Genomic DNA, 16607 nt, shown 5'->3' on the forward strand with positions numbered 1-16607 from the left:
TGGACTTTTATCCAATGAGACGACGATCAACAAACTCTGACCCGTCCTTCGTGTTTTTCACAAAGCCACTAGCCAATAGGATACCTGCATTGCTCTTATTGACATTTTCACTAACCAATAGAAAGCCTTCTTTGAGAACCTTCCCTCCCAGCCCCTCGAGTGAATGCCAGAGAGTTTGATGGCGACAGGTCTGGTAAGTGAGTGTTTTGTAATACTTTTCCCCGAAGAGATACATATTGAAAGTGATTTTTAGCGATGGAAGTATGTAGACGGCGTGTTTGTACTCTCACTGAGATGTTTTATTGAAGTTGTCAAGCGGTTATTTACCGTCGACTGTTTCGGTTGTGTTTTTTTCGCTTGTGGCGTCTGTTGTTTTGCTGCTAAACATAATCTGACACCAGTTAAATATGGCAATAAAAGTCGTCCAAACGATTATAATGATCTTTCCATCGTGTTTAATGTGCGTGTCAGTGTGCTTTGAGGATGACCACAGTGATCGATGTCATTCATTTCGAACAGGACGGAGAGGTTGCGTCATGCCTCAACTTGTTGACATTCTTTTGTTTACAGTGAAAGCCTGGAAAAGATTTGTCGAGGACATTGCTGATGTTCGACGAAGGGAGACAAATATTACATTTATAAATCATTTCTTGAGACAATAAATGGATGTTTTGGGTAAATTAACGTCGTCCTCCTGCAGTTAATCGCTCGTTAGAACACAACAAGGTGGATAGAGTTGACGGTCGACAGCATTCAACCCCACTTTCATTTTTATCCTTGCACCAATGATGTGACAAACAGTCGTTTTAAAAGTGAACAATTTTATTCAGTGTTATGTAATATCGAAAATTCGCACAACGACGTCTTTTCAACACTACTTTTGCTTATACGCTGCGCAGTTGAGAATGAATGAGCTCAGGTGCGCATGCGCGGAATCCGTCGAAGTTTATAAACAAGGCCTGCGCGCAGCGGGTCACGTGACCAAAACCAGAGGTTTTTGCTGGGTTAATGGGGAAGACAAAGGACTTCCATGATATTTACGCAGACACTGTAAATGAATAAAATATAATTTGTTTAACGTGTTGAGTGTAATTTTAATCTGTAGATGTCTACACACTAAATAAGTAAATTAGGTACACCAGCACAATGGAATGAAAGCCTACACAAACAATGAAGAAAGACGATTCCGTTGAGTGGCTGGAGAAGGCAAAGGTGTTGCATGGTGTTTCTATTGGATTAAATAAAATATTTGTTCAGTGTGTCAAATATAATTTTAATGTGCAGATTTTCCACCATGTTTTAACACTAAATAAGTAAATTAGGTACACCTGCACAATGGAATGAAAGTCAATACGCACAATCACATTTTTTTGCCTTTACACATATAATATTAGAGAGAGATATTATGCAAAAATATGTTTATTCATATCAAACATAATAATGCATCACACTTGTCCTAGCTTTTTCCACCAAGGGATGCATACTGAAAATCTGAGGGGGGTATATTTTGTTATATTTTTATAGATTTATATAATTTTGTAAAAAATACTTCAAAAAATTATATATATCTAAAAACCACAATTTGTGTTATTAGTAATTAGTATCAACATTTCAGTGTTTTCTCTTGGCATTGTGCCTTTTTCCTATGTTTTTCCCATTTCTACCGTTTTTTTGTTTGTTTTATTTTATGTATACCAGGTCAATAAAAAATGATGGGCTGCAAATGGCCCCCGGGCTGTACTTTGTATAGTGCTTTTGTAAGTGTTCAGAAAACACTAGTTGTTATTGTAGCTTTCAGTGGCGTCAAATGCCACTGCATCATACTGAGAGATGTTTGTAATAATTGCCCCCCGTGATGGTACGTAGTTTCACGCTACTGTAAACTACAGTAGTAACACAATTTCTCCGTTAGTATCCATAAAATGTGACTATTATTGTTGTTGTAAAGACAACACAAATGTGTTGCTATCCTCGTACTGGACTAAAATCACGATAGTGGCGCCCCCTCTAGGTTGTTTTAAAAATGTTAGTATACATGTAATACAGATATCCTCAAAGTTGTATAATCATTGGACAAATGGTCAATGACTTATGGGCAAATAGTTGCCAAGTCCCGCCTGTAGCCAAGACATTTTGCTTGATGGCAGCCATGTTTTTCAACCAATCTTGCTCAGATTTTAGAGGTATGTGCTTGTCCGTCACCTAAAAATGTGTACCAAATTTAGTGGGGATTTGGCTAAACACCCTAAAGTTACAATGGATGTTTTGTAGAATTGTGTGAGAAATTTCAAGTCATCTGACTTATGGGATCACACTTTGGGGTTTAATAACAGCGCCAGAAAACTAGGCAACACAGTAGGGGTGCACGTTTTAACACATTTTCACTGTTTTGTGTGCAGTGGTTCGGGAGTAGAAGAGTTTGCTTGCACAAACAAATACATACAGTCGTGTGGAAAACGTTGTCTCATGTTCTCTAATTTTGTGCTTTTGTTTTGGACTAAAACCAGCTGACGTGGCAGGCAATGACCATGGAGTCTGTGTAACTGTAACTATAGAGTAACCACCACACAAGTCACAAAGAATATGGATGAGATGTACGACCCCCTCAAGTGTAATGAAGACCTGCCCTCCTCACCTGGCTGCCACATGGATTATGGTAAAATAAATCACATTAAAAGCGAATATTTGCACGCCACTCACTGCCTGTTGCCGTCTCCGCAGATGACATGCCGGAGCTTCAGGCGGTAGAAGAGGATCAAAGGTCTCCAGGGTTGTTGCTCCAGGTAGGAGACGGCGTGTCCCACCAGGAGACCAACACCAACTGGCTTGCCGAGCTGGCAAACATCGCCACCAGTCCTCAGAGCCCACTGCTGAAAGATGCACCACATAAGAGGTTCATGTTCGTCATGTTAGAGACACAACAACAATGTTATGTGTGATATTACCTGCATGATCCAATGAGATCTACTAGACCTCATGGGCTGTAGACCAGTATTCATGTCATACAGTATGTCATAATGTGTTATAATTAGAGGTGTCACGAGAGCTTGTGACGAGATTAAAACATGACAAGATTTCAGCAGAAAAAAACGGAATAAATAGAAATAAATTAGTCACACGATAAATAAAAATGAACTCAATAATTTTGCCAGCCGCATTATGTTGCCATGTGCATGCGAGTTAGGTCCGGTAGCATACACACAGTGCAGAAGAGTGTAACCTTAGTAGAAATGATGTTAGTAGATTGTAATATATTGTCATATTTTTATTGTACTTTTCTTAAAAGTAAAGGTAAAATAGTAGACCCAATCTCCTGTATTATCTCGTCTTGTGAGCTGAGTGTCTCGTGAGCTGAGTGTCTCGTGACACCCCTAGTAACAATATAACATATTATGCTATTAGCCGTATGTTTGCATTCATGTTCGAAAGAGATCTTCTTATGCATTTTACCTTGTTTATGTACTGTGTGCTTTTGTAACAGTAGTTGGTAATGGTAATGGTAATGGTTTAGTTTATTTTCAACATGCTTAACAATGTTAAATTGGAGTATATCTCATGTTTACACTTACACAATTCAACATGTCGGAAAAGGAGTAGGACAAAGCAGTGCTTTATTTAGTCTTACCTTTAAAAGGAAAACTGCACTTTTTTGAAATTTTGCCCATCATCCACAATCCTTATGTGAAACATGACCACACATGTCTTTCTTTTTCCTGCACGTTCTAAAGAGAGAAAAACATCTAAAAACCAGCTAGCACGTGGGCGGTAACAATGCACGTAACGGGCAACACCTGTTTCGACTATAAAGCCCTGAAAAAAAAACGGCCAAAAAACACCAACAATGTTCTATTTACATAACTGACCTGTATATATACCAAGCTACAGAGACATTGTTATTGTAGCAGTTAACATGAAGAACTATTTTTCTGGCGTAGGGACGCAGCACCTCATGCCACTATGCCAAAACAATGCAATAGATACCAATCTGTACTGATTATGCAACAAGAACAAGCATATGAACAACTACAAATAGAAAACCAAATTATCTGTTAAGTATTAGCCCACATTCCATGTTTGGTTCATACAGAGCTAGATGGACTGTTTTGTGATATCGTGTGCTATGTGCTCCATGTATCAGAATCAATATCATGGTGACTCGATGAACAGTTGTCCGTCTGGTCTAGCTGGTTCAGGGCGTCTTTTCCAATTGATTAAGGTTTGGTGGAAAAAAGTTTCTATCACTGTCGGGTTTGTTAGCTAACAATTCTTTGTTCATTGTGATCCAATCTCTTGGAGCAATGTCGTCCTTGCCATACACACGAAGCCTTTCCATCTATGGTAACGCTCTATGCCCCTCAGTGCAGCAGAATCACTCCATTTCTGTCGGCATGGCTTGACAAGCTCCACATATACAATACACCACCAAGTCATGCCAATGTAATGACTTACCCCCCCCATCTGTTATGAAGTTTCACTCTCTCTTCTTGCGGGCTCAGCTTCTAAAACCTGTAGCTCATTGTCTGTATATTCAGAATCAAAAAGATAAGGTTCTGGATCCTCATTTGTTCAAAAGTAGTCGGCGGCGGCTCTCACAAAGTGTGCCATGATTAGTAGTAGCAAACAGACATGCCCTTGACACGCTGCTGTTGTTGACGGAAGTCGAGCTAGATGTGAAATCAATGGGCACAGGAAAGACGTTCCGTTAATGTTTAAAGTGATCAAAATACGGCAAAATACTGCAAGTATTGCATGTTATCATGAATGTACCTGTTAATACATGGTCACAGCATGTTCAGTGTTCCCTCACTATAACGTGGGTCACTTTACGCGGCCTCGCTGTTACACAGATTTTATTTGTGTGCAATTTTTTAGGAGGCTTTTTCTTTTTTACAGCATTTGAACGCATTGTGTTCTGCGTGCTGATTCGCTAAGGGAGAACCTGCATTGTCTTCTGCATCCCGGTTGGCTAAGGCAGTAGTCCCCAACCTTTTTTGACCCACAGACCGGCTTGTGTTTCCACAAATGTCGCGCGGACCGGGGGAGGGGGGCTTGGTTGGTTGGTACATTATAGCGATCTAATTTATCTTATTTATTATGTACTGTGTAAAACTAAGACATGAATAACATCAAATTAAAAGCACAAAATGAATGCCGACCCACCATCCACCAGTTCAAGTTCCAGCCAAGTTTTTCTAGAGAGATTATTACATCGCTGTTTGACGTGTGTGGTAAAAGGCAGTGTGCTAGCATGAATTAACTTGAGACAAATGTGCACCTTAGCACTCAAAAAGTCATCAAAACTTACCTTTATGCATTCCCACATAGTATCAGCATTTGACACCAAATATGAGGTGAAAGAAAAATGGTAAAAATACAGTAGTAGTCTATCTGTGCGGCATGAGAGAAAGTTAGCACACGCACAATGGACATGCGTCAAGTGAGACGGATGTAACAGAGAGATTCTGGCGACTTTTCAAAATAAAACAAAAAAATTAAATAATGGAAATTACTTTTTCTTTCTGTGCGGCCCGGTACGGGGCCGCAGCCCGGGTGTTGGGGACCACTGGGCTAAGGGACTGTAGACCATCAATCAAATCTCCTCCATGCCATGTGTCCTGTACAGTATAGAATGCCTTCAGCTTGCCTAATTGACATAATTGTTTGATCGCTAGCAGTGTGGCTCTTTAGTGCTGTATGTTTGCAAGTTTTCTCCACGACAAAACTCACAAACTCACACCGACAAAGGCACCTGCAGTTGCACCCAAAAGGCAGAGGAAGATGCACAAAAAGTTGGAATTCTGGACATGCTGAAGGAAGGTAGAACTTACACAGAAGTAGGGCGCCATTATGGAATAAACAAATCTTTGGTTCGCACCTTAAAGAAGGAGGAAAATAACATAAGGACGACAGCAGCAATACATTTTAACAAGGATGCAAGAAGGGCTTTAACTGTCCGCAACAAGACCACGGATGCCGGGGCAGAGGCATACATAAGCAAATTTAAAGCCATCATCGAAGAAGGGGGATATAAGTCTGAACAAGTTTTTAATATGGATGAGACCGGCTTATTTTGGAAACACTACATCACTGATTCAGCCCATGGACCAAGGCATGATCCATGCTTTCTCTACATGCACAACATATATATTTTTTCTCATGTCTGATAAAAGTGTATAAAGTGTGTGGTGGTGGATTTTACAGCCTTAAAACATATATAATAAATGAAAAAACATCCTGTAAAAGAAAAAACGTATACTGTAAACGAAAGAACATATACTGTAAACCAAAAAAAACATACATAATGTAAGCGAAAAAACATGTACTGTGAACATCCATCCATTTTCTATACCGCTTCTTCTCATTAGGGTCGCGGGGGCATGCTGGAGCCTATCCCAGCTGACTTCAGGCAACAGGCAGGGTACACCCTGGACTGGTCGTCAGGGCACATATAGACAAACAACCATTCACACTCACATTCATTCCTATGGGCAATTTAGAGTCTCCAATTAACATAACGTGCATGTTTTTGGAATGTGGGAGGAAACTGGAGTACCCGGAGAAAACCCACACACACACGTGGAGAACATGCAAACTCCATACAGAAAGCCCAGGGGAGAATCGACGTGCATTGTTAGCTCCCTCATACTAACTGTTTTTCTCTCTTTAGAAAAGGGAAAGACATGTGTGTTCATGTATCACATAAAGATGATGGGCAACATTTTAAAAAGTGCAGTTTTTCTTTAATACTCGTGGTATTTCCTTCACCAGTAATTGCACAATTACGGTGGCTGTTGATCCAAATCCAAAAACACCATAAAACACATGCAATTGGAAAATTAAGAAAATTAAAAATGCTGCAGTTGTCAAGATCGTCAACAAATGTGGAAAGAAAATGCTGCAAATGCCAAAAACCATGCGTGCCAAGCCAGACCTACGCTAACATTAGGTACATAAATCAGGGGTGCCATAATGTTTTAAAATATTACGGCCAAGTGTTTACAAAGACATCCAGAAAAATTTACTTTGATATTCCGCCTCTTTAAAAGTCGGCCAGCTTTTTTCTGAGCATCCTACTCATGACGGAACAGGGCTCCAGACTAACTTTTTTTACTAGGAGCACAGCGCCCCCTAACTTAAAATTTTCGGAGCACAAGCAGAAAATTTAGTGGCGCACACAGAAATCGACCTACAAAGTATTCACATTTCTTCTCATTTTCACTGTGTTACTGATAAAGACTTGAACAATAACCGCCCTATATAGTCCTGTCATAACATGTCCTGTTATGACAGTTGTGCACAATTATTTATTACTCCTTTAATATTTATTGTAGACCAGAAACCACCAGCCTGTCATCACACCTAAAAGCTTAATCATTAACATTACCATCATATGTTGAGTTCAAATATAGTTTGATTGAAAACAGGGGTCCGTGGTGCCGAACTGGGCCGCGGAGAACTTTCAGAAGCAATTATTAAAAAAAAAAAAAAATCTGTCATGCTTAAACAGGACAGTATAAAACAGTATAAATTCAACGTCCAGGTTTATGAGCGCATTTGTATCCAAATTCCAGTACTATTAAAACTATTTTGACAAAAAGAAAGGAGAAGTGTGCCATTTGTGTTTTATGTGACTGGCAACATTATTTACACTGCAGATCTCCCCTCAAACTGTGTGCTCATGTTTCATTAAATCATCCTGTCTGAACTTCACAGTTTTAAAAATATTAAGAGTTGAAGCGAATATTCTTTGGTGAGCTGCTCAACATCAGCTGGCAGGCTAATGCTAGCTCACAAGCTACCTGTTGGAGACCCCTGTGCTAGTGTCACTATCTTAAAGCTGGACACACTATATGTATGTTATCTTTATGTTAAACAAATTAGACACACAACTAGTGTTTCGAAGACGACAAAATCATTATAATGATAACAAGAGAGCAAGGTTGTTAATTAAAAAAAAAGCTAAAAGTTAGCACGTACCCCATGAATGTGATAGCCCCTTGTAGCTTCCTCATGGGATAAAAACGAGCTCCGAACGAAGCATTGCTTGGATCTTTTAAAGACAAGATGTCACTCTAGTAAAAAAGGCACATCTGGACTCCGAAGACCAGAAGCTAGGCGTAAAACTAGCTAGCTAACTGCCGCCAATGTGAGTGTGACAGCCAGGCAAAATGTGTAAACAAAAGATACCAGAAAAGTTGAACGGCAATGAGATTGAAAGGTGAGCGATCACACACGCCGACTCCATATTTTACTATTACTTTACTATTGTCCCTTCTCACTGTAATAAGGGACAAAGTGGGTCACTTGTCAAGTCAACAAGTAGACAAAACATTTACTCAAAATGTCAACTTTGTATAGCAAATTGCAACCATTTAGTAGCAGTCTGGAGCCCAGTGCACATCCTTCGGGTCTGGCCTAATGATTTGTATGGTGTAATTGAGAGGTCACATGACATGCCATAACGATGTAAATGATGCTGGATGGAGGTACTGTAATTCTTTCAATATCATGTTTTTTTTAAATTCCAGATCATCTCCAGTCCACATTTTTGGCAACAGCAAAAGTTTACATTCCTACGCTCGTCCTCCTTTAGCCAGCAGCGCGCCCAACCCTTCTAGAGGTCACCTTAGGGAGCGCAGGCGTGTCAGGGTAACACTCCATTAATTCATGTGGTTATGTTTATCTAACTCAGGGGTGTCCAAACGTTTTCCACCAAAGGCTGAATAGGATGCAGGGGCCACTGATTATTAAACACATTAAAAGTAGGGTTATATTATTGGCCCGATATTGGTATAAAAATGTGATATCGGACAACATCGGTATTGTTTTTTTCCCTTCATTGAAAGCCGATATCGAGGTTTTAGCACCAATGTCGCAAACTTGCAACATTGTTGAATCATGCAGTTAAAACTACGCCCTCACAAACCTGTGATGAAGAAGTAACTCTTTATTTAGCAAGCAGAGTACCAGCAAAGCTCACAATGAACTTACCAGCTCCATAGAACTTGCGGGGTGGGGTGGGGTGGGGTGGGGCGCAAGCAGAAAATTTAGGAGTTTGCCTCTCGTTTATACATTCACACACCTACTAATATACTTGGGAAATAGAGGAATGGGAATATATATAGTAGTTTTAATGAGTAGTTTTATTGCAATAAAATAATATAAAATAAGAACATGAATGTTCTCAATCAAAATAATAATCAGCAAATTCATGTATTTTAAACAATAGCCCTTTAACGAAAAATAAATGAAATATTTCCAAAAATAACATAAATCAAGGAACAAGAACTTGCTTTAGAACAATTTTACTGAGGAAAAAGATATGTGATGTTACACATATCAGTGTCCGTCGATAACGGAATTTGAAATTGAGAGTTGGACAATATCGGCATATCGGTTATGGGCAAAAAAGCCAATATTGGACATTCTTAATTCAAACCAATCCATTGGAGGTCAAAGTAATCATATGTTATTTATTAATAGAGAAGACAGCCTTTGTGTTAATGACACTACACAGTTATTAATATCAGCGTGATAAGCACAGGCAAATAAAAAGGTCAGCTGCGTACCGCACTTTTGGACACCCCTGATCTAACTCCGTCATGTTGCCTAAAGCGTTCATTTGTCATAATTTTTGTTCCGTACCAACAGGCCAGCAGCGAGTCCGAGTCTGGAGTTTTCTCTATGTCCTCGTCTTTTTCCGACGATGAAGACATGGCCTGGTCTCAATCGTGGCCCTCCACAGCATGGCACTGCTTCCTCAAAGGTTGGTACAAGGACATCTTCAACAAAAAAAGTTCAATATGTTTCATTAGTAGTCTTAAAAGTCCCCCATTATTCAAAATGAACTTATTAGTCATGTTCTAAGAGTAATATGTGTCCTATGAGCCTGTTTATGTGCACCCAACTTGAGAAAAATCTATCATCTCCCTCACTTGTCTGCTTCACTTTTAAGACACGGTTGCAAGTTTTCATAACGTCATGAAGGTAAAAACCTCCTTCCTCGTGGACATTATACCGCTTGTGACCCACCCCTAGCTAGAGCATGCCCCGTGTATACACCCATCACTTTGTAAAAAAAGGAAGCTTCGCTACTTGTATGAAACTTTGCCAGGATGTTTTTTTTTATTATTATTTTTCTACTTTCAATTCATCCATCCAGGTGCATAAAATAGGAGATATCCATATACGCCCACACTTTTTACCCTCAAAGATCAGATTGGTCCCATTTCACTTTCATAAGAACCACGTATTTGTGATGATATACTGTAATCCTCACATATTGTAATGCATTGCAAGTTATCGCAAACGCTTGATTGCAGTTGTTGCTGCTAAGGGTGGCCCAAACATGTAATTAGGTTTAGGGGGCAATTACTTTTTCTCACGGGGTTTGGTTAGGTTTGGATTTTTTTCTCCCTCAATAATAAAAGGTTTAATTTAAAAACTGGATTTTGTGTTCAGTTGTGTTGTCATTGACTAATATTTAAATTAGTTTGACAATCTGAAACATTTAAGTGTGACAAACATGCAAAAAAATAAGAATTCAGGAAGGGGGCAAACACACCACTTTAAATGTACTAGTAGGAGCTAGATGTTTGGCACTTGGTCATTTTAGAAGTAGTTCTCAGGCTCAAAAAGTGGGAGCACTCTTGCAGTAGGGCTTACGAAAAACACTTTTAAACTGTCTAAGGCTATGTTCACCCTGCAGGTCAATTCCGATTTTTTTTTTGCTCATACTGTATGTCACCTTTATCAGGTTTTTAGTGTGAACAGCACAATTTAGATTTTTCCAAATGCGACTCAGGCTTCATTCGTATGTGGATATAAATCCGATATGTACGCGATGCGACTGTAGTATGAACGGTCACGCCGCATATATTCGACCTATATATCGTAGAAAGGCATGTATTGCCGTGCTTACTCAATGTAGGCAGTCATCCAAAGGCGTGGTTTATCGTGCAAGACTTGGATAAAGGTACTCACCAATGTAGGCAAAAGTTCCTTCTTCTCATCCGAAATGTATTTTTAAACGATTTTTAAAACGTGTTGGTGAAGCAGAAGCAGCTCTCATGTCCGACCACTCCTGCCTCACACATACACCCACACACTCCTTGGAACAGGCGTGGCAGCAAGTTGTCTATGAACTGCCATAGCCAAAATTCTTGCCCTCTTTCTTCTTAATCTCCTACATGGAATCATTTGGTTGAGAAAATATTGACTCCCATTGTATAAAAACCTTGAATTTGCCACAAACACGTTGAGGGAGAGCACGCTCGCAATGTGAAATATCAAAAAGAAATCAAAAAGTCCAAAAAACACGATGCACTAAAACAACACTGACTTGATACTGAAATACTGACACTTCGGGATACCAGCTCTTCATGCTCTACAGTCGATTCTGATATCAAAATGTTGATACTTCAGATATGTCCTTTGTTTTTTCTGATGTTGTATATTAGCTTTGTTATATTGTAAATCACCCCACTACCTCAGTATACCTCCCTCAGGGTTTAAAATAAATCAATAAATTACTATGATGTCTCGTATTCTTTATATGATTGGAAATACTGTACACTACTTGCACATAGTATCGGATCTGTATCGCCGATACCTGCCTGAATTTGACCCAGTATCGGTTCGGAAATTAAATCAATGGTATCGCACATCACTAGTGCACGCGGTGCAGCAATCTTTACTTCCGTAAACACACGGAAATGCGAGTGACGACGTGCTTTTGTGCATGCACATCACTTTGCAGACGCTTTTGCGTTCACATTAACAAGTCGCATTTGTTAGGTCATGTGAACGACCACATAACAAATCGGATTTAAACAAAAAATCTGAATTGGGCATCATAGCCTGCAGTGTGAACGTGGCCTAAATTCCAGCATCAGGGCTAGATTTTGGACACTTTCAGTACATTATTGTGGGACCCTTGAGAATTATGTCCAAGTTTGTTGCAATTTGCCTTTCATCTGCCCCCTCTGACTGCAATTATGGTGCATGTGGCCAATATAGGAACTCGTCTTCGCTTCCATCGCGGCCCAAATGTCGAGTGGCAGGAGGCAGATGAACTGGCGGATTCCGATGAAGATTCAGATGATGAGAGCATGATGCCGTCCTCCACCTCCTCCTCACTCAAGGTTTTTGACAACTTTAGTTTTTAAAAGCCAGGGTGGTGTGCATGTTTTTGTATTAGTTGTGTTATATAGTCCTGTTCTAAGTATGGCCACAAGATGGTAGCAGTCTAAAGGCTACAATGTTTCATTTGCATCTCTTGATTTGTCTTTTTCCACATTTTTAGAGATTTGGTTCAGAGGGGTTGAAGTTGATAAGCCATGAAGAGACGCTGTCATTCGGCCAGGCGGTTCTGAAACTGACCTTTGATCCCGGCTCCCCCTATGATGGACTGTTAACAGCTGAATGCAGACTGGACCACCCCTTTTTTGTCAGAAATAAAGGTATGGACGTAACTCCTTCATTGAAAGAATAGTGCCAGGCACAAACCTTCCTTATTTTGCTTGCTGTGTGTGTTCTCAGGGTGGTCCTCCTTTTATCCGAGCCTTACCGTGGTGCATCATGGGATCCCTTGCTATGAGATGCAGCTGGGCGATACATGCCTGCCACCAAACCACCCTGACGCAATTAAATGTGACGATTCAGTGGTTTTTGATACATTTAGAAGGTACGTCTGTACACATATACATATATACACATATTTAAAGCTGAGATGTATTTTTTATATATATATATATATATATATAAAAACAGGTCAACTACAACTCCCATGACCACCACATACCCGGAAGACGATGATGTCACCGATAGGCAGACTGTAACATTGTGTCTTTTATCATTAAAAGTGCTTAAAAAACATCCATATAAAGCTTGCCGTGCTTAAATCCAATTTCCTAATATCAATGCAATTGATTGATTACCTTCAATTTCCGATTCCAATATCAACCAGTACTGATATCACTTATCTCCTGTTGTGGAAAAACTGGACTGGACAGGACTGCACTTAATACCTTATTATGTATTATTATTATTTATTATGTATTATTGCGCTACAAATTTGACGTGATCTGGCTCAAGTACGCACTGCGTGCCGACTCCCCGCCACACGCACACAGGGCTACAAAGTCCACAAACGCCCAAACTCTGCACAGAAACACGCCCACAAATGCCGCTCAGATTGAAGTTACAGAGCTGTCCAGACATCCCTAATATATATTATCCCTAAATATATATATATATTTTTTTTAATACAGCTTTTGATTTGACCATAAGTGTACTTATATAAATGAGAACTTATGTCATTTCCATTGCAGTTACGACTTTACCCCGCTGGATTCCTCCGCCGTGTACGTCCTCAGCAGCATGGCTCGTCAGCGCAGGACCTCCCTGTCCAACGGGGGTGCCGTCAGCCCGGACTGCGACAAAATGGAGCGCTATGGCTCCCTGCAGTCGACGGGTGTAAAGTCGGCCAGGAGCCACACCTCAGGGAGCGCCGGCGGTGCCACACCTACAAAATGCAAGCGTCCAATGAATGCCTTCATGCTTTTTGCCAAGAAATACCGAGTGGAGTACACGCAGATGTATCCCGGGAAAGACAACAGGTACGTGCTGCTAGTCATACAAGTACTTGTACTACTGCTACTACTACTACTGAATTTTCATTTACAGCACTTATAGGTGTGTGTCTTTACTGTATTTCCGTAGCCTCCACGCGATACCTTGCTTGAATTAATTGCAGGGTTGCTAATGTTTTTTGAGGCTTTTGATTGGTCAACAGTGTTACGCAACCGGGAAATGCATTTTCATGGGCCATTTTTTTCAACATATTGTTTTGGGTAACATAAATGTTTTTTAGGCAATATACAATTTAATGTAACAAATACCTATGAAGGAATATAAATACCTGTCCTACGAATGGACCTTTAAATGTTGATTCATTCATTTTGACTCATTTATAGTTTATGTCCTAATAATAACAGATTATCACAATATACTGAGATAATAATATAACACAATATAGAATATATAATAATTTGAATATTATTTTTATTTTAATCTGAAAAACGTGTGCAACATTTTTTTGGGGATGAAAATGTATTTTCTTTGTTGGTATAACAATATATATCATATCAAGTGTCATTATTAGGGGTGTCACAAGCTCTCGTGAGATTAAAACGTGATGAGATTTCTCACTTGGAGAGAGGCTGTCTCGCGAGAACAGACAGCCAGATTATGAACAATGGTATCGCTACTATGAATGATAATACACGTAATATAGAAGTGGCAGTGTGCAAGCCTTATTGGAAGCGTACATTAAGTGATTAATGCACACTTTAGACCGGGGTCACCAACGTGGTGCCCACGGGCACCAGGTAGCCCCCCACGACCACATGAGGCGCCCGCAGGCCTGCTTTTCATTCAGGTTTTCAGTTAATAATGTGAGAACACTAGAAAGAAATGTATTCTGAAACATAAAATTTGAGTTGTGGACACCAGCATTTTGTGAATGTTTTGGTAAAACAAGCATATTTGATTTGTTTGGGTTGACATAAGGTATGAAAATCATTTAGACAAAAATGAGTGGCTCGTGGCCATTTTCATTTTGTAAAAGTAGCTCTCGCAAGAAAAAACCTTGGTGACCCCTGCTGTGGACCTTGCAATCCAACCTACCGGAGTTGAACAGCTGTCGCCAAGCAGAAACTGTAGTAATTCTACATTTGATCAAAGTTACTTAAGATTTATCAGATAAAAACACATACATGTTCGGACTTGTCTGCACCCTTAATCACAGAGCCGAGCGCACTTTACAAGCACCAGCGATCACCGGTTACGCTTCATAAAACACCTCTCACTGTCATAACACACCTCTCAAGTCTCACTGACCTTTTTTTTCTCTCTAGAGCCATTAGTGTCATCCTGGGTGACAAGTGGAAGAAGATGAAGAGTGAGGAGAGGAGGATGTACACCATGGAGGCGAAGGCTCTGGCCGAGGAGCAGAAGCGCCTCAATCCAGACTGCTGGAAACGTAAAAGAACAAACTCGGTAAGCAGCCCAACGACTACACCGCATCGTTGTGCAAGTGTGTGTATACTAATGTTGCGTCATGTTCCAACAGGGTTCCCAGCAGCCTTAAAAAGAATCCACGCCAGGCTGTTTGGCATGGATATGTGCCGCTTGATGCCTCTTTATGCTCTCCTGTATTCTTGACACTCAACTGTGATGCTGACTTCACCTTGCTTTTTGTAACCTCTGACCTTTTATAGAGATGCACCGGGAAGGAGAAAATGGTGAACTACAGTATAAACAGAGCATGCCATGTAGTCACTAACAGTGCATATATTTTCTTACTATATACTTCAATGCAAAAAAAAAACCTTGTATTCCTCATTTTTATTTCCTATGAAATTTGCCTGTGGTGCTATGCTTCAGTATAGAGACACGCGTCTATTTATAATTGTATCAGAGGGGATTTTACAGAGACATTTCTCACAAGTGGATGATATTTTTCATATTATTGCACAGATTGGTAACACTTTAATAACTTACTATAATGTTCAATGTATAAAATCTCCCTGGGATCTGTAGCCAACTTTGCCGCCAAGTCTTTGCCATACGATGATCAGTGGTGGTTTACACTCAGTCACCGAGCACTTCAGGCCTTTTCACTGTAGTGCTCATTCATCTTGCACTTTATATTATGATATAAATATGTAATCTTTTAACTATACAGCCTTTGTATTTCTAGTGGAAACCATTTTGTGTCATAGCGCAGCTGGTGTGTCAAGTTTTTGTCGTGGCTGCATCAGACAGCCACGTTCTGCTTTCAGGTCGCAGTAATGTTTATAATGTACAGGTTTCACAGCCCAAAATTGCACAGAATATCCTTGTATCATACTATAAATAATTTTTTAAAAACTTGTATCTTCTCTTATGTGTATGGTGCTTTTGTTGTCATCCTCAGTCGCTCGGTTTAATGTCTGTTAGCCACAATTTGGCCTTGAGGACATGCTGTTTTGGGCAGATTGCTTCTAAAAGAGCAATCCAGTAAAGGCTAATGCATCCAACCTAATTACACATTTAAAGTGTCTTTTTTTTGTATTCTCCGCTGTCTGCAACATTAAAAACAAAGTGGATGCTAAAAAGGAGCGGGCAGCGTCCACCTTAGACGACCTCTACACATGGAGATGAAAAGGGAGTGAACATGAGAGAAAACATTAACATAATTGCAAACAATAATAATTCCCATAATTAACATCAGCACAATTAACATGAGGTATTTTAATGATAATTGTCTGCTGGCTGTGTGTGGACTTTTAAATCTTTAGGCATTCATTTGTAATACAATTTCATGATACTGGTAGATGATCACAATATATGCTACAATAAAACGTAGTATATACAGTATATTTGTACTGTGTATATACAATATACAGTACATATATAATAAATTACAAATGTATAATAATATAAACGTTGTGTCATTGCTGTCCAAAAAAAAGCCTGTATGTCGACATTGTACATTGCAAAATGTAAAATTTACATACACCATTGGAGAAATTGTAATATTTGTGTTGAATCCTAGATAAAAA

General features: G+C 39.7%; 1 protein-coding gene across 1 annotated transcript; it reads left to right on the plus strand.

Moving 5' to 3' along the window:
• The first annotated feature begins 131 nt into the window (after positions 1 to 131).
• On the plus strand, positions 132 to 16087 carry hbp1 (HMG-box transcription factor 1). Its single transcript, XM_054777209.1, has 11 exons — positions 132 to 193; positions 2508 to 2656; positions 2722 to 2893; positions 8529 to 8649; positions 9652 to 9766; positions 12019 to 12143; positions 12305 to 12461; positions 12541 to 12685; positions 13332 to 13619; positions 14919 to 15060; positions 15134 to 16087. Exons 2-11 carry the CDS (start codon positions 2584 to 2586, stop codon positions 15149 to 15151), a joined length of 1356 nt encoding a protein of 451 aa, XP_054633184.1. The 5' UTR covers positions 132 to 193; positions 2508 to 2583; the 3' UTR covers positions 15152 to 16087.
• The last annotated feature ends 520 nt before the right edge of the window (positions 16088 to 16607 follow it).

This window comes from Dunckerocampus dactyliophorus, chromosome 5 (genome assembly GCF_027744805.1).
Source record: "Dunckerocampus dactyliophorus isolate RoL2022-P2 chromosome 5, RoL_Ddac_1.1, whole genome shotgun sequence".
In the NCBI taxonomy this organism is placed as follows: Eukaryota; Metazoa; Chordata; class Actinopteri; order Syngnathiformes; family Syngnathidae; genus Dunckerocampus; species Dunckerocampus dactyliophorus.

Excerpts from the sequence above, each read along its gene's own strand:
- hbp1 (XM_054777209.1), top strand. The coding sequence starts at position 2,584 with ATGGATGAGATGTACGACCCCCTCAAGTGTAATGAAGACCTGCCCTCC. Across the intron at positions 9,767-12,018 it reads ATGGCACTGCTTCCTCAAAG|GAACTCGTCTTCGCTTCCAT; the intron begins GTTGGTACAAGG and ends TGGCCAATATAG. Across the intron at positions 12,686-13,331 it reads GTTTTTGATACATTTAGAAG|TTACGACTTTACCCCGCTGG; the intron begins GTACGTCTGTAC and ends TTTCCATTGCAG.